Here is a 19265-nt window from a genome sequence, read left to right on the forward strand (position 1 = left end):
GGGTGTTTCCTGTAGTTACCTTGGCCCAGGAGGTCTAAAACCTAGTTTCTTTGCACCATTTTCTGAAAGGGAAATGTTGGAAAAGATCCTAAATGTCTCTTAATAAGGATCTCCAAGTGGAAATCCATGAACATATCAGGATTCCCTGGAGAGGATGGGGAAGTGGTCCAACATGTCTTTCGAAGTGAACAGACTAAATTCTGGGGGAGAATCTCCAGCAGCGCTTGAAACTGCAGATTAAATGTGTGCACTGAGCACAGAACGTGGACGCAGCGAGGGCAGAGCATGCACTGCTGAGACTGCGGGGTGTTAAAGAAAGAAGCTTTTTGGTAGTCGAGAACAAAAAATTCAAGTGACATATACTACACAAAAATAAGAATTTCATCAACCTTTTTGTAATAATTTGTACACACAAAAAATGGAGTATTACATTTATAAAAAGAGCAGTAAGCTAAGAGTTTTCACACTCAGGAAAAGTTCAATGCACTGATCCACATCCAAAGACATGAAAAGTCTTGAGAAAATACTATACTTAGGAAGGCACTGGCCTAAGGACAAGTAGTAAGTTCTAATTTGCAGCGATTTTTCAGTTAAGACTTAGGGTTGAAAAGATACACGCACTCCAATGTTCACTGCAGCACTATTTACAACAGCCAGGACATGGAGCACCAACACATCTTATATGTAATATATATGAATAAGGAAATACTGGCAATTAAATGTGTTAATTAAATATGTGACAATAACTAGCAATATTAATCAATTAAATATGTGCCAATTAAAATGTAATGGATGAAGTCTACCTCACTATTCCTAAAGGCCTGAAACTACTCTTGAGGTATTGATGTTTTTGATTTTTTAATCTCCTTTTCCCACTACCTGCAAACATTTTTAATTTCCTTTTTCAACTACCTTTTCTTTCTTACTCTCAGCCATCATTTTAATTTTTCATGATTATTAACTTTGTGGAAGTTTCTTGCTAGCCTTGACTGTGTTGGAGTCACTGGTTTTACTAATTAGACTTAGAAGGACAATGCAGTTCCCCCAGAAATCTTCTGAATTCCAGATACATGTCTTTACAACCAATATGTGGCAGGATCCATCACTCCACCCAGAATAATAACCCACACCATTGTCAGTTGTTTTCAGAGCCATGAAACATGTAGCATGTGAACTACCTAGCTTGTAGCTCAATGCCCAGATCCATCTAAATCCTTCCACATATAAACTCAGCTGACATTTAAGGGTGAGAATTTTTCCTAATTAATGCTCTAAATTTCATGTAAGAAATTTATGCTTTTAATTCAGTTACTGCTTAATTAAAACCACAGGATTAGGTGGGTCTTGTGTGTGTAGATTGCTATATTCTACAACTATAAAATGCAAAAGATTACTTAGAGAGTGATTTTTAAAAGGCTGTGCTGTGAATGCATGTTCAGTTGTATCTGACTCTTTGCAACCCCATGGACTGTAGCCTGCCAGGCTCCTCTGTCCATGGAATTTTCCAGGCAAGAATGCTGGAGTGGGTTGTCATTTATTACTCCAGGATATCTTGCCAACCCAGGGTCAAACTCAAAACTCTTGTATCTCCTGCAGTGGCAGGCAGATTAATTACCGCTGTGCCACCTAGGAACCCCTTTAAAATGCATCAAAGCCTTTTTATCATGCTTGGGCTGAAAATATGAAATCCCAAACTAGTAATTTCTATCTATAGGTGATTCTATATTGACAAAAGTAACCAGCCTACCAAGTCTTGTAGTGGCCAACCTTTTACATTTGTTGTTGTTATTTTGTTTTGTTTTGGTAAAAGTTAGCCTTCTGGACTTCCCAGGTGGCTCAGCAGTAAAGAATCCACCTGTAATGAAGGAGACACAGGTTTGATCCCTGGGTTGGGAAGATCCACTGGAGAAGGAAATGGCTACTCACTCCATTATTCTTGCCTGGGGTCCCATGGGAAATCCCATGGACAGAGGAGCCTGGCAGGCTTCAGTCCATGGTGTCACAAAGAGTGGAACATGACTGCGTATCTGAGCACAATTCAGTTAGCCTCCCTAAGCCATGTCTTCAAAGGACACTTTATTCGAGCATGTGAAAATTTAAGGAGTTACTTGGAACACCATGCCTGGAAAGTCAGTATACATTGTTCACTAAGAATAGATCAGTCTCTAACATACAGTTCTCATTTTCCGTTTTTTATTTTCCAGTTCTTAGAGACATGTACCACTCTATCTTGTTTCATTCATATTTTTTTAAAGAAACCAAAAACTATTTTAGGTACTTCAAGCAAAAATAAATTAAATATAGAAAAAGAGTGCTTACAAAACCACTAGAAGCCTTGGATGAGTGAGTCACTAGATATTTCTGTTTTTTGGTTTTGTTTGTTTGTTTGTTTGTTTAAGTTCAGTGAATGGCTTTCGTGTACTTTTGTCACCAGAGTTTCCAGTGAACCTAAATGATGCCCTCTTGGCAGGAAGTAAGGGCACAATGCTCAGAGCACCAGTTCTTCCCTGACCAAGAGGAAGATGTAGGGACACCCAGCAGCCTCTTTCACTGCAGCCCAGAGACTGGCAACTAATCAATCGCAGTGTTCAGCATCTTGAAAACTAGATAATGACATCTTTTGCCATTATTTCATATGGAAAATTGCCTTTGAAAAGCTTTTCTAAGATCAGCATGTTTTCAGAAATGCCTCCCTCAGTAGTCAAGTGTACCTGCCTTCCATACTAAGCTCCCTCTTCCTTTCTAGCCTTCAGGATCGTTATTATGGACCTCTATTTCAATCCCTAACACTGCTGTTTCAGAGCAATATGCATTCATGGTTTGACTGGAAGTATTAGAAGCCAAGTAAAGTCATATCAAACTATGAGTTTTCAGAGCATTTTGAGACTCTTTACTAAATGAATAATTGATATTTTTGTGTTCTTCAAGGAAGCTACCTGTGTCCTCTCTTGCATCAATGATCGCTTATAATCAGAACTTGTTTTATGAGTTCTTCAGTTCAGTCACTCAGTCGTGTCCGACTCTTTGTGATCCCATGATTCACAGCACGCCTGTCCTCCCTGTCCATCACCAACTCCTGGAGTCCACCCAAACCCATGTCCATCGAGTCGATGATGCCATCCAGCCATCTCATTCTCTGTTGTCCCCTTCTCCTAGTGCCCTCAATCTTTCCCAGTGTCAGGGTCTTTTCCAACGAGTCAGCTCTTCGCATCAGGTGGCCAAAGTATTGGAGCTTCAGCTTCAACATCAGTCTGTCCAATGAACACCCAGGTGTGATCTCCCTTAGGATGGACTGATTTCATCTCCTTGTAGTCAAAGGAACTCTGTCTTCTCCAACACCACAGTTCAAAAGCATCAATTTTTCAGTGTTCAGCTTTCTTTATAGCCCAAATCTCACATCCATACATGACCACTGGAAAAACTATAGCCTTCACTAGACAGACCTTTCTTGAAAAATAATGTCTCTGCTTTTTAATATGCTATCTAGGTTGGTCACAACTTTCCTATCAAGGAGTAAGCATCTTTTAATTTCATGGCTGCAACCACCATCTGCAGTGATTCTGGAACCCAGAAAAATAAATTCAGCCACTGTTTCCACTGTTTCCCCATCTATCTGCCATGAAGTGATGGAACTGGATACCATGATCTTAGTTTTCTGAATGTTGAGTTTAAAGCGAACTTTTTCACTCTCCTCTTTCACCTTCATCAAGAGGCTCTTTAGATCTTCTCCACTTTCTACCATAAGGGTGGTGTCATCTGCATATCTGAGGTTATTGGTATTTCTCCCAGCAATCTTGATTCCAGCTTGTGCTTCCTCCAGACCAGCATTTCTCATCATGTACTCTGCATATATGTTAAATAAGCAGGGTGACAATATACAGCCTTGATGTACTCCTTTTCCTATTTGGAACCAGTCTGTTGTTCCATGTCCAGTTCGAACTGTTGCTTCCTGACCTGCATATAGGTTTCTCAAGAGGCCACTTAGGGGGTCTGGTATGTCCATCTCTTTCAGAATTTTCCACAATTTGTTGTGATCCACACAATCAAAGGCTTTGGCATAGTCAATAAAGCAGAAATAGATGTTGTTCTGGAACTCTCTTGATTTTTTGATGATCCAGTGGATGTTGGCAATTTGATCTCTGGCTCCTCTGCCTTTTCTAAAACCAGCTTGAACATCTGGGAGTTCACAGTTCATGTCTTGCTGAAGCCTGGCTTGGAGAATTTTAAGCATTAATTTACTAGAGTTTGAGATGAGTGCTATTGTGCAGTAGTTTGAGCATTCTTTGGCATTTTCTTTCTTAGGGATTGGAATGAAAACTGACCTTTTCCAGTCCTGTGGCCACTGCTGAGTTTTCCAAATTTGCTGGCATATTGACTGCAGCACTTTCACAGCATCATCTTTCAGGATTTGAAATAGCTCAACTGGAATTCCATCACCTACACTAGCTTATGAGTTCTATGCCTTGACAATCATGATTCTTACTGTTTTTTGTAAAAAAAAATACTTTCTTAGAGTAAAAAAATTCATCATTCATCATGAATATTGTGACTTTTAATACTCTCAATATCAACTGTCCCTAATATGGTGAGTTTCACTCATTTTGAATAATGCATTTAACTAACATCCTCTTATAGAATGAAGTATGTTAAAATGCTTATCATGAATGGTGGTCTCTACATTTCTTATCCCTCAACATTTTAAGAGTTTCTCAGGATTGTGTGCTCCAATATTCCAAGAATTTTTATTTTATTTTTTTGAATTCCAATAGCATTGCCAAGTTTAATTTGATTCAAACAATAGTTCCTTTTTAAAATGACATATTGTCCTATCCTCAAGTTAAAATATTATCTTATCTAATCTTCCAACAAAATATGCATAACTTCCTTTCATAATTACTACAAATTAAGTCATCAGGGAAATACTCTGCTAAGGAAAAAAAGGCATGCTATAGGTTTCAACTATAGAACCGAATACAGTGAAATATATTATGGCTAAACTGAATTGCTTTCAGCTTTTATAGACATTGGCATGAATAACACATATTTTTTATAAGTTTTGCTGCAATAATATTCCATTGTACAATTTAAAAGATTGTATTCCTTAACTAATTTAATCAGAATCCGTTGTAATGTTCTTAATGAACTGATAATGTATTTCAGGAGTATAAAACAGGAATCTACTCTGACTTTTCTCTTATGTGTTTTTTGCATTAATATATTGAAAAAGCTTAAAACATGCTGAAAAATAATGTCCTCCTTCATAATGATACCAATATTCTAGCACCTTATATTGAACTTTGTCATAATTATCACCTTTAGGTGAACTAATGTCATTAAAGAATATTGAATTGGTTGAAATAAACCACGTTACATAGGAAAAAATGTAGCAGTCCACAGTCTCAGGAGAAACATTTGACCTGCATTTGAATGCTGTGTCGCCTCAGACATGTTTGCCATGGGGTGAGGTATAATCACACCCATTTTAGGAGAATATGCAAGCAGAGATGGAGAGTGTACTTCATAATATACACATGAGCAATGGCTGGAATTTCCAAGTTCTAATGAAGTGTGTGATATTTTTTTTTGCAAGTATTAACTCTCTGGCTTCAGTTTCCCACTGCATTCACAAGATTTCTGACATTCACAAAACAAACAATGGAATATTACTCAGTGCTAAAAAAGAAAGCATCTGAGTCAGTTCTAATGAGGTGGATGAATCTAGAGCCTATTGTACAGAGTGAAGTAAGTCAGAAAGAGAAAGATAAATATTGCATATTATCACACGCATATGGAATCTAGAAGCAACAGTTAGAGCCCTGTATGGAACGACTGATTGGTTCAAGATTGGGAAAGCAGCATGACCGAGCTGTGTGCTGTCACCGTTTGTCTGACCCACATGCTGAGCACATCGTGAGAAAGGCCAGCCTGGATGAGTTACAAGCTGGAATCAAGATAGGCGGGAGAAACACCCAACAACCTCAGATATGCGGATGATACCACGCTAATGGAAGAAAGGGAAGAGGAACTAAAGAGCCTCTTGATGGGGGTGAAGGAGGAGAGTGGAAGAGCCAGCATAAAACTAAATACTAAAATAAAGAAAACTAAGATCACATCACCTGACCATATTACTTCATGGCAAATAGGAGAGGAAAATGTGAAGTAAGTGGCAGATCTCCTCTTCTTGGGCTCTAAAATCACTGTGGATGGTAACCACAAGCCATGAAATCAGAAGACAACTGCTTCTTGGCAGGAAAGCTGTGACAAACCTAGACAGTGTGTTGAAAAGCAGAGACATTACTCTGCTGACAAAGGTCCATTGTAGTCAAGGCTATGGTCTTCCCGGTAGTCGTGTAGGGCTGTGAGAACTGGACTGTAAAGAAGGCATAACACCAAAGAATAAAGTCTTCAAACTCCTCAAAGTCCTTTGGACAACAAGGAGATCAAACCAATCAATATTAAGGGAAATCAACCCCAAATACTCATTGGAAGAACTGATACTGAAGCTGAAGCTCCAGTATTTTGGTCATTAGATGCGAACAGATGACTCATTGGAAAAGTCCCAGATGCTGGGAAAGAGTGAGGGTAGAAGGAAAAGAGGGTGTCAGAGGATGAGATGGCTGAATGGTATCACTGAGGCAATGGACATGAACTTTGGCAAACTTCGGAAGTTGGTGAGGGACAGAAAGGCCTGGCATGCTGCAGCCCATGGGGTCACAAAGAGTCAAACATGACTAAGTGACTGAACAACAACATGGAGTCTAGAAAGATAGTACAGATGAACCTACTTGCAGAGCAGCAGTGGAGACACAGACATAGGGAACAGACTTGTGGACACAGTTGGGGAAGGAGAGGGTGGGAATAACTGACAAAATAGCATGGAAACATTTACATTACCATATGTAAAATAGACAGCAAGAGGGAATTTCTTGTGTCACAAAGGGAGTTCAACCCAGTGCTCTGTGACAACCTAGACGGGTGGGATGGGGAGGGAGATGGGAGGGGGGTTAAGGAGGGAGAGGACATATGTATACCTGTGGCTGATTCATGCTGATGCATGACAGAAACCAACACAATATTGTAAAGCAGTTATCCTTCCATGAAAAAAAAAAGAAAAAATACATTTGATTTGTGACAGCTTTAGATGTGTGTGTGTTTTAAAATGTATTTAGTCATTTGGCTGTGCTGGACCTCAGTTACAGCATGTGTGATCTAGTTCCCTGACCAAAGATCAAACCCCAGGCCCCCTGCATTGGAACACGGAGTTTAGTCACTGGACCACCAAGGTAGTCCAGAGAAGTGGCAGCTTTAATCTTTCTGCTCTGTCTCTTGAGGATGCCTGATTCTAATGCCTGATTTCCATAAAAACAGAAACTCAGGATTATGTTGGCTCTATGTTTTGTCAATGACTCAGGTCACTGTTCTAGTTTCATTGCTGGTGGCCTGGTCTACATCCGTGTATACTCTAAGTCAGCCTAGCTGTGGCTTCACTGCTATGACACTCGCCTGGATCCACCCTCTTCCAGGGATGCTCTTCTTTTCCACATTTCAACTCTACCCTTCCCCTTTAAAGACAAAACTCATCTCTCACTGTCTTGAATTATGGTTTGTATACCTTATCTTCACCTTAGACAAGATCTCTTCTTTCCTTTATTCTTCTGTGATTGTTAGAAATTTATCAAAAATATTGAACCCCAATTTCATATCAGAACTCCAACTTCATCTATGTGTGGCTACCTCATAGTGTCTTTGCATTCCTATTAGCAGGTGCTGTGGCTTCTTTTAGCTTTGAGTCTTATCCCCTCCCCTCCTATTCCCTGCAACCTTCAAACATCCAACACTGGCCCTGGCTGTTACAAATCATTAAGTAACCATTTATATTTGTCAATTATAAACAGGTGAAAGTATGTTGAGCTTCATCAAGGAAATAAGGCTAAAGGGAAGGAATGCATAAATTTGTTTCAAAAATGTTTCTACTTGCATAGCATTTTAGTGTGACTTGATAGGAAAATGTTTTCAAAAATGTGCAAGGAGTTCAATTCTGCCACAAACACATGTGCTTGGAAGAGTTCCAAAGCAGAATGTTGCTAGGCTGACAGTTTGATTTTGGACATCAGAGACACCAAGCAGAGATTCCAGCAATGGCCTATCACAACTTCCGATCTGCACAGCAGTGAGACAGCACCTGGAAGTTGCTGTAAATCACCAAGTGTGTGAATATTTGTTATTCAGCAATAAATACTACTATACAGCACATGTAGAGAGGGGCAGTAAAAGAAGTGAGGGAGAGTAATAAAAGGAGACGGAAACAGAGAAGGAGGGAAAAGGAGAAAGTTCAATTCAGGTCACTTCAGTCACTCAGTCGTGTCCGACTCTTTGCGACCCCATGAGTCGCAGCACGCCAGGCCTCCCTGTCCATCACCAACTCCCAGAGTTTACCCAAACTTATGTCCATCGAGTCAGAGATACCTTATAACCATCTCATGCTCTGCCGGCCCCTTCTCCTCCTGCCCCCAATCCTTCCCAGCATCAGGCTCTTTTCCATTGAGTCAACTCGTCGCATAAGGTGGCCAAAGTACTGGAGTTTCACCTTCAACATCAAACCTTCCTATGAACATCCAGGACTGATCTCCTCTAGGATGGACTGGCTGGATCTCCTTGCAGTCAAAGGGACTCTCAAGAGTCTTCTCCAACACCACAGTTCAAAAGCATCATTCTCTTGCACTCAGCTTTCTTCACAGTCCAACTCTCACATCCATACGTGACCACTGGAAAAACCATAGACTTGACTAGATGGATCTTTGTTGGCAAAGTAATATCTCTGTTTTTTAATATGCTATCTAGGTTGGTCATAACTTTCCTTTCAAGGAGTAAGCATCTTTTACTTTCCTGGCTGCAATCGCCATCTGCAGGGATTTTGGAGCCCAAAAATATAAAGTCTGACACGGTTTCCACTGTCTCCTCATCTATTTGCCATGAAGTGATGGGACCAGATGCCATGATCTTAGTTTTCTGAACGTTGAGTTTTAAGTCAACTTTTTCCCTCTCCTCCTTCACTTTCATCAAGAGACTTTTTAGTTCCTCTTCACTTTCTGCCATAAGGGTGGTGTCATCTGAATATCTGAGGTTATTGATATTTCTCCCGGCAATCTTGTTTCCAGCTTGTGCTTCCTCCAGACCAGCGTTTCTCATGATGTACTCTGCATATAAGTTAAATAAGCAGGGTGACAATATACAGACTTGACCTTCTCCTTTTCCTATTTGGAACCAGTGTGCTGTTCCACGTCCAGCTGTAACTGTTGCTTCCTGACCTGCATACAGATTTCCCAAGAGACAGGTCAGGTGGTCCGGTATTCCCATCTCTCCAAATTTTCCACAGTTTATTGTGATCCACACAGTCAAAGGCTTTGGCATAGTCAGTAAAGCAGAAATAGATGTTTTTCTGGAACTCTCTTGCTTTTATGATGATCCAGTGGATGTTGGCAATTTGATCTCTGGCTCCTCTGCCTTTTCTAAAACCAGCTTGAGCATCTGGAAGCTCATGGTTCACACATTGCTGAAGCCTGGCTTGGAGAATTTTGAGCATTAATTTACTAGCGTGTGAGATGAATGCAATTGTGTGGTAGTTTGAGCATTTTTGACATTGCCTTTATTTGGGATTGGAATGAAAACTGACCTTTTCCAGTCCTGTGGCCACTGCTGAGTTTTCCAAATTTGCTGGCATATTGAGTGCAGCACTTTCACAGCATCATCTTTCAGGATTTGAAAGAGCTCAACTGGAAATCCATCATCTCCATTAGCTTCGCTCATAGTGATGCTTTCTAAGGCCCACTCGACTTCACATTCCAGGATGTCTGGCTGTAGTTGAGTGATCACACCACTGTGATTATCTGGGTCATGAAGATCTTTTTTGTACAGTTCTTGTGTATTCTTGCCATGACTTCTTAATATCTTCTGCTTCTGTTAGGTCCATACCATTTCTGTCCTATATCGAGCCCATCTTTGCATGAAATGTTCCCTTGGTATCTCTAATTTTCTTGAAGAGATCTCTAGCTCTCCCATTCTGTTGTTTTCCTCTATTTCTTTGCATTGATTGCTGAAGAAGGCTTTCTTATCTCTGCTTGCTATTCTTTGGAACCCTGCATTCCAATGGGAATATCTTTCCTTTTCTAAGAGAGAGATTTAAATAGTAAGAAGGGAATACAATTCCTTCTGCTTTTACTCAGGACGACTCTCCCTCAGAGTGAGCATGTGGTGTCCAAGTTCGGCCACAGCTTTCCAGAATGAACTTCACACAATACTGAGACTGATCTTTTGTTTGAGCAAAGCCATTCTCTATAAAATATAGCTGCAAATTCAAGTCAATATTCTCATCTCATGTTCAAAGAAAGACAGATTTATCTGTATCAACACTGGAGGAAAATAGAACTGAGCTGCGTTGATTAAGAAATGCATATAATTAATTAATGTGAGGTAGGAGTATAAACATGTATTCAGTTTAGGTGATTTAATGAACTCTTAAGATAATTTTACTTAAACGCATTCAGTGCTTTATAAACTGAATGTGTATCTATATCTCGAATGAGAGCTAACTTCACTGTGACCCCAAGTCTTATTACTGTTATGAATTCAATAGAGAAAGGACATTCTACTTAACTAAAATGATTTATTTTTACAGGATTTATGAAGTTGTCTTTGTTTGTGTGCCAAAACACTCATAAAATAAGCTTTTGGGGGACTTTCCTGGTGGTCCAATGGTTAAGACTCCACGCTTCCAATGAAGGGGGCATGGGTTCCATCCCTAGTCTTTGGACTAAGATGGCATATGCCACATGGCAAAAAAAAAGAAAAAAAGGAAAGAAAGAAATAGCATTGTGACTTAAGTGAGTTTAAATGGACATAACTGGAGAACGGAATGGTAACCCACTCCAATGTTCTTGCCTAGAAAATCTCATGAACAGAAGCCCCCAGTAGGCTACAGTTCATGGGGTCACAAAGAGTCAGACATGACTCAGCACCTAAACCACCACCACCAAAAGGTGATAAATAAAAACTGGCAAGAAGCTGATAAAATAATACATATGCATGCAACAATTCTATCTATAAATTATTTATATTGTGAAATCTGGAATTGGAAGAAGGCACTTTGCATAACAGACAGAGGGAAGATCAAGAGAAATTACTGAATCCTTTTATACTCTTAACTGGTTGTAATACCAGGCGCAGCAATTTATAGAAAACAATATTTCTGTAAATAAAATAGGCTTCTGGAAAGCAATGCTTTTACAAATAAACCTATTCATCTGTCTAATCAGAACTTTGTTTATAACTTAGTTAATTTTTACTTATTGATCACATAATGTGTCAAGAATTTTTTTTCTAGTTTCCCATTGTTTCCTAGTTCTCTTTTATGTTTCTTTGTAACAAGTGAAATTGTGGTGTCTTAAAACTCTTTACAATGTATTGAAATTGTTTATTTTCTTGACTCACTCACCAAGCTATAAGCTCCTTGAAAAAAAGCAATCTGGCCTTGTTCATTACTGAATGCTGAACACAAATATAAACACACTAATTGTTGAACAAGTATTATTTTTTAAAATTTTCATATTGTAAAATAAAATGTATCATGACATTTTTAATTTTAGTTGGACTTTTTAATTCAGATAGTTTCAGTTCTGTTCAGGTGGTAATGAAAAAATGTTATGTTAGTTCTGCAATCAAGGTACCTACATTCTAGTGCCATGAAGATAAAAAGTAAATTTAGAATACAATTGCAACAAATAGCTCAATCCAGGTGACATGTTACACTCACTACAATATTTTCACTTCAAACTGTTTCATGTGATTCCTTAATTATATGGTAATCTAGTAAATGGGGGCTTCCCTGGTGGCTCAGTGGTAAAGAATCTGCCTGCCAATGAAAGATTTGCAAGACAGGTGGATTCCAACCCTGGGTTGAGAAGATCCCCTGGAGAAGGAAATGACAATCCACTCCAGGATTCCTGCCTGGGAATCCCCACGGACAGAGGGGACTGGTGGGCTACAGGCTTTGGGGTTGCAAACAGTAGGACACAACAGCAACTGAGCACAACCTAGCAAATGATTTCAAACCCTTGAGATGAGGGGCCTGATTAAAAAAAGAAGAAGAAGAAGACGAACTACACTGAGTAACGTAAAGGGTACTGTGGCAAAATGATGTGCCTCTTTTGATTTATAAACCAGTTGATCTTGGATGAACATCTGGGTAACATTTCAAATCCTAAAAGATGATGCTGTGAAAGTGCTGCACTCAATATGCCAGCAAATTTGGAAAACTCAGTAGTGGCCACAGGACTTGCAAATGTCAGTTTTCATTCCAACCCCAAAGAATGGCAATGCCAACCCAAGGAGAAACATGCCAAGACAGACACCAATGGACTAAGAAAGGCTAAACACAAAGCATATTAAAAGCAGCAAGGGAGAAACAAATAATATAAAAGGGAAATCCCATACACTTAATAGCTGATCTTTAGGCAGAAACTCTGCAGGACATAATTAAAGTACTGAAAGGGAAAAATCTACAACCAAGACTACTGTACCCAGCAAGGATCTCATTCAAAATTAATGGAGAAATAAAAAGCTTTTCAGAAAAGCAAAATTTAAGAGAATTCAATACCACCAAACTAGCTTTACAACAAATGTTAAAGGGACTTATGTAGTCAAGAAATAAGAGAGAAGAAAAAAGATCCCCAAAATCAACCCCCCAGAATTAGAAAATGGCAATAGGAACATATATATCAATAATTGCTTTAAATGTAAATGAATTCAATGCTCTAACCAAAAGGCACAGATTGGCTGAGTAGATACAAAAACAAGACCCATATATAGGCTCTCTACAAGAAACCCACTTCAGACGTCAAGACACATAGAGACTGAAAGTGAGAGGATGGAAAAATATATTCCATGCAAATGGGAAGCAAAAGAAAGCTGGAGTAGCAGTCCTCATATCAGACAAAATACATCTTAAAACAAGGAAGATTACAAGAGATAAGGAAGAACACTACATAATGCTCAACAGATCAATCCAAGAGGGAGACATAACAATTGTAAATATCTATGCACCCAACATAGGAGAACCTCAATCTATAAGACGAACACTAAGAGACATAAAAGGAGAAACTGACAGTAACACAATAATAGCTGGATCTTTTAACATCCCACTTACACCCATGGACAGATCAACAAAACAGAAAATTAATAAGGAAACACAAGTCTTAAATGATACATTAAATGAGATGGATTTCATTGATATCGTCAGGACATTCCATTCAAATACTGAAGAATAAGTTTTTTCTAAAGGGCACATGGAACATTCTCCAGGATAGGCCACATCTTGGGTCACAAATCCAAACCTCAGTTAATTTAAGAAACTTTAAATCATATCAAGCATCTTCTCCATCAATTACAAGAAAAAAAAGTGTAAGAAACACAAACACATGGAGACTAAATAACCAACAGGTAACTAAAGAAATAAAAAGATTTCTAGAAACATATGACAATGAAAACATGACAACACAAAACCTTTGGGATGCAGAGAAAGCAGTTCTAACAGGGAAGTTTATAACAATACAATCCTACCTCAAGAAACAAGGAAAACAACAAATATACAACCTAACTTTACACCTGAAACAACTGAGAAAAGAAGGAGAAAAAAACCTCAAAATTAGTAGGAGGAAAGAAAGCATAAAGACAGAACAGACATAAAGGAAAAAGAAAGGAAATAAATAATAGTAAAGCTTAAAAAAGCTAAAAGTTGGCTCTTTGAGGTGATAAACAAAATTGACAAACATTTAGCCAGACTAGTCTAGAAAAAAGAGAGAAGAATCAAATCAACAAACTTAGAAATGAAAAAGGAGAGGTTACAACACACAATGCAGAAATACAAAGGATTATAAGAGACTATTATGAACAACTATATAGCAATAAAATAGATAACCTGGAAGAAATGGACAGATTCTTAGAAAAGTTCAATCTTCCAAGATTGAACCTGGAAGGAATAGAAATTATGAACAACCCAATTACAAGCACTGAAATTGAAGCTGTGATCAAAAGTCTCCCCAAAATCAAACACCCAGGACCAGATGGCTTCACAGCAGAATTCTCTCAAACATGTAGAGAGGAGCTAATGCCTATATTTCTAAAACTTTTTTCAAAAAATTGTAGAGGAAGGAACATTTTCAAATTCATTCTATGAGGCCACCATCACCCTGATATGAAAACCAGACAAAGACAACACACAAAAAGAAAACTATAGGCCAATATCATTGATGAACATAGATGCAAAAATACTCGACAAAATTTTAGCAAACAGAATTCAGCAACATATCAACAAGTTCACCATGAACAAGTTGGGTTTATTCAAGGGATGCAAGGATTCTTCAATATACAGAAATCAAACAATGTGATGCACCATATTAACAAACTGAGAGAAAAAAAACCACATGATTATCTCGATAGATAAAGAAACACCTTTGAGAAAACTCAGCACACATTTATGATTAAAATAAATTCTTCAAAAAATGGGCATAGAAGGAACCTACATCAACATAGTAAGGGCCATACATGATAAGCCTGCAGTAAACATTACTCTCGATGCTGAAAAACTGAAAGCATCCCCCCCAAGATCAGGAACAAGACATGGGTGTCCATTTTCACCACTACTACTCAACATAGTTCTGGAAGTCCTAACTACAGCTATGACTACAGAAGAAAAAGAAATAAAAGGAATCCAGATCAGAAAAGAAGTAAAGCTCTCACTGTCTGCAGATGACATGATACTGTACATAGAAAACCCTAAAGATAGTATCAGAAAATTACTAGAGATAATCACTGAATTTTGCAAAGCTGCAGGATACAAACTCAATACACAGAAATCACTTGCATTTCTAAATACTAACAGTGAAAAATCAGAAGGAAAAATTAAGGAATCAGTCCTGATCACGACTGCAAGAAAAAGCATTAAATATCTAGGAAGAAACTTACCTAAGAAGACAAAGGAACTGTACACAGAAAATGATAAAACATTAGTGAAAGAAATCAAAGATGACATAAACAAATGGAGAGATATTCCATGTCCCTGTGTAGGAAGAATCAATACTGCAAAAATGACAATACTACCAAACACAATCTACAGATTCAATGTGATCCCTATCAAATTACCAATGGAATTTTTCACAGAACTAGAACAAAAAGTTTCACAGTTCATATGGAAACACAGAAGAACCAGACTAGCCAAAGCAGTCTTAAAGAAGAAGAATGGAGCTGGAGGAATCAACCTTCCTGATTTCAGATTATACTACAAAGCTACAGTCATCAAGACAGTATGTTAGTGGCACAAAAACAGAAATATAGACCAATGGAACAAGATAGAGAGCACAGAAATAAACCCAGACACCTATGGGTAACTTATTTCTGACAAAAGAGGCAAGAATATGCAATGGGGCAAAGACAGCCTCCTCAATAAATGGTGCTGGGAAAACTGGACAGCTACATGTAAAAGAATGAAATTAGAACATTTTCTAACATCATACACAAAGATAAAACTCAAAATGGATTAAAGACCTACATGTAAGACCAGAAACTGTAAATCTCTTAGAGGAAAACATAGGCAGAACACTTGATGACATCAATCAAAGCAAGATCCTCTATGAAACACCTCCTAGAGGAATGGAAATAAAAACAAAAGTAAACAAGTGGGACCTGATTAAACTTAAAAAGCATTTACACAGCAAAGCAAACTATAAGCAAGGTGAAAAGACAATCCTCAGAATGGGAGAAATTAATGGCAAATGAAACAACTGACAAATGATTAATTTCCAAAACATACAAGCAGCTCATACAACTCAATACCAGAAAAACAAACAACCCAATCAAAAGTGGAAAAATGACCTAAAGAGACATTTCTCCAAAGAATATATACAGACGGCTAACAAGCACATGAAAAGATGTTTAACATTACTCATTATTAAAGAATTGCAAATCAAAACTACAATGACATATCATCTCACACCTGTCAGAATGGCTCTCACTAAAAAGCCTACAAACAATAAATGCTGGATAAGGTGTGGAAAAGAGGGAACACTCTTGCACTGATGGTGGGTATGTAAATTGATACAGCCAGTATGAAAGACAGTATTGAGATGCCTTAAAAAACTAGGAATAAAACCACCATATTGACCCAGCAATCCCATGCCTAGGCATATACCCTGAGGAAACCAAAATTGAAAGAGACACATGTATCCCATTGTTCACTGCAACACTATTTACAATAGCCAGAAAATGGAAGCAACCTAGATGTCCATTAATAGAAGAATGGATAAAGAAGTTGTGGTACATACACACAATGGAATATTACTCACCCATAAAAAGGAACACATTTGAGTCAGTTCTAATGAGGTGGATGAACCAAGAACCTATTATACGGAGTGAAGTGAGTCAGAAAGAGAAAGAAAAATACCGTACTCTAATGCATATATATGGAGTCTAGAAAACTGGTACTGAAGAATTTATTTACAGTGAAACTATGAAGAAACAGACATAGAGAATAAAACTGTGGACATGGAGAGAGGGTAGAAGAAGGTTATATGTATGAAAGGGGTAACATGGAAACTTACATTACCATATATAAAATAGATAGCCAAAGGAAATTTGCTGTATGGCTCAGGAAACTCAAACAGGGGCTCTGTATAAACCTAGAGGGGTGGGATGGGGAGGGAGATGGGAGGGAGTTTCAAAAGAGAGGGAATACATGTATACCTATGTCTGATTCATGTTGAGGTCTGACAGAAAACAGCAAAATTCTGTAAAGCAATTATCTTTCAAAAACAATAACAACAACAAAAAAGAATAGCAATGCCAAAGAACATTAAAACTACCACACAATTACACTCATTCCACATGTTAGCAAGGTAATGCTCAAAATTCTTTAAGCTAGGCTTCAACAATATGTGATCTGACAACTTCCAGATGTACAAGCTGAATTTAGAAAAGTCGGAGTAACCAGAGATCAAAATGGCAACATCTGCTGTATCATAGAAAAAGCAAGAGAATTCAGGAAATAAAACATCTACTTCTGGTTCATTGACTATGCTAAAGCCTTTGACTGTGTGGATCACAACAAACTGTTGAAAATTGTGAGAGATGTGAATACTAGACCACCTTCTCTGCCTCCTGAGAAATCTGCATGAGGTCAAGAAGCATACAGATTAGAAGCGTGCATGGAACAACACGCTGGTTCCAAATTGGGAAAGGAGTACATCAAGGCTGTATATTGTCACCCTGCTTATGTAATTTCTATGCAGAGTACATCATGCGGAATGCCAGGCTGGATGAAGCACAACCTGGAATCAAGACTGCTAAGAGAAATGTCAATAACCTCAGATATGCAGATGACACTGAAATGGGAAATTTGAGTTCGGTTCTGTGGAGACAAGGAATGGAATCCATGAACAGGTAAACACTCACAGTAGCAAGCAAATAAGATTTATTAAAGAGGACAAAAGTACAAAGCTATCAGCATAGAAACTGAGACGGTGTAAAGAGTCCCCATACTGGGACTTAGAGTAGTTTTTACATACTTCCTTAAATCACATTATTTCTAACCAATCAATTTAAAAGTCAAGACACTTAACATCTTTATGGCTTGCCTTGATCCTTTGGACTGGTTGCAAATTGGGAAAGGAGTATGTAAAAGCTATATACTGTCACCCTGCTTATTTAACTTATATGCAGAGTATATAATGTGAAATGCCAGACTGGATGAAGCACAAGCTAGAATCAAGACTTCTGGGAGAACTATCAATAACCTCAAATATGCAGATGAAACCACCCTAATGGCAGAAAGCAAAGAAGAACTGAAGCGCCTCTTGATGGAAGTGAAAGTGTAGAGTGAAAAATCTGGTTTAAAACTCCACACTCAAAAAATGAAGATCATGGTATCCAGTCTCAACATTTCATTGCAAATAGATGGGGAAAAATTGGAAATGGTGAAAGAGATTATTTTCCTGGGCTCCAAAATCACTGAAGATGGTGACTGCATCCATGAAATTAAAAGACACTTGCTCCTTTGAAGAAAAGTTATGACCAACCTAAACAGCATATTAAAAAGCAGACATTACTTTGCCAACAAGTCTTAGTCAAAGTTATGGCTTTTCAAGTAGTCATGTAAGATGTGAGAGCTGGATATGAGTGACCAAGAATTGATGCTTTTGAACTGTGGTGTTGGAGAAGACTCTTGAGAGTCCCTTGGACTGTAAGATCAAGCCAGTCTATCCAAAAGTAAATCAGTCCTGGATATTCATTGGAAGGATTGATGCTGCGGCTGAAACTCCAATACTTTGGAAACCTGATGGGAAGAACAGACTCATTGGAAAAGACCCTGATTCTGGGAAAGATTGAAGGCAGGAGGAGAAGGGTATGACAGAGGATGAAACGGTTGGATGACATCACCAACTCGATGGCCATGTTTTGAGCAGGCTCTAGGAGTTGGTGATGGACAGGGAGGCCTGGCATGCTGCAGTCCATGGGGTCACAGAGTCAGATAAGACTGAGGACTGAACTGAACTTGGTCCTGAGATTAAGTCACCATGACCTTGGCCACTTTCTCTTACCTTGGACATGGGATATCTCTTCACGGCTGCTCCAGCACATCACAGTCACTGCTCCTGACGTTGAACTTGGGGTATCTCCTCCTGGGCACTGGACATGGGGTATCTCCTCTCAGCTGCTCGCTGCTCCAGCACTGCACAGCCCCACAAGGTAAGAGAAACCCCAGTAAGATGACAGGTGCTGAGAGAGGGCATCAGAGGGCAGACGGCCTGGAACCACAGTCACAGAAAACTAGCCAGTCTAATCACAGGACCACAGTCTTGTCTAACTCAATGAAACTAAGCCACGCTGTGTAGGGGCACCAACTCTCATGGTGGAGAGTTCTGACAAAATGTGGTCCACTGGAGAAGGGAATGGCAAACCACTTCAGTATTCTTGCTTTGAGAAACGCATGAACAGGATGAAAAGGCAAAAAGCTAGGACACTGAAAGATGAACTCCTCAGGTCAGTAGGCACCCAAAGTGATACTGGAGATCAGTAGGGAAATAAATCCAGAAAGAATAAAGAGATGCAGCCAAAGCAAAAACAACACACAGCTGTGGATGTGACTGGGGATAGAAGTAAGGTCCAATGCTGTAAAGAGCAATATTGCATAGGAACATGGAATGTTAGGTCTTTGAATC

The 19265-nt window shown here is 38.7% G+C and overlaps 1 protein-coding gene across 8 annotated transcripts in view; it reads right to left on the reverse strand.

The window, feature by feature from the left end:
* The window catches only part of LOC122708283, a 69633-nt gene extending 50903 nt beyond the window's left edge, over positions 1 to 18730 (reverse strand). For all 8 annotated transcript variants that reach the window (XM_043924554.1, XM_043924562.1, XM_043924560.1 and 5 more), the window contains exon 1: positions 18645 to 18730. In XM_043924554.1, the coding sequence (XP_043780489.1) occupies positions 18645 to 18684 (40 nt within the window). In that variant the 5' untranslated portion in view covers positions 18685 to 18730. The remainder of the gene's footprint in view (positions 1 to 18644) is intronic.
* Between the last annotated feature and the right edge of the window lie 535 nt (positions 18731 to 19265).

Source organism: Cervus elaphus, chromosome 14 (assembly GCF_910594005.1).
Source record: "Cervus elaphus chromosome 14, mCerEla1.1, whole genome shotgun sequence".
Taxonomy (NCBI): Eukaryota; Metazoa; Chordata; class Mammalia; order Artiodactyla; family Cervidae; genus Cervus; species Cervus elaphus.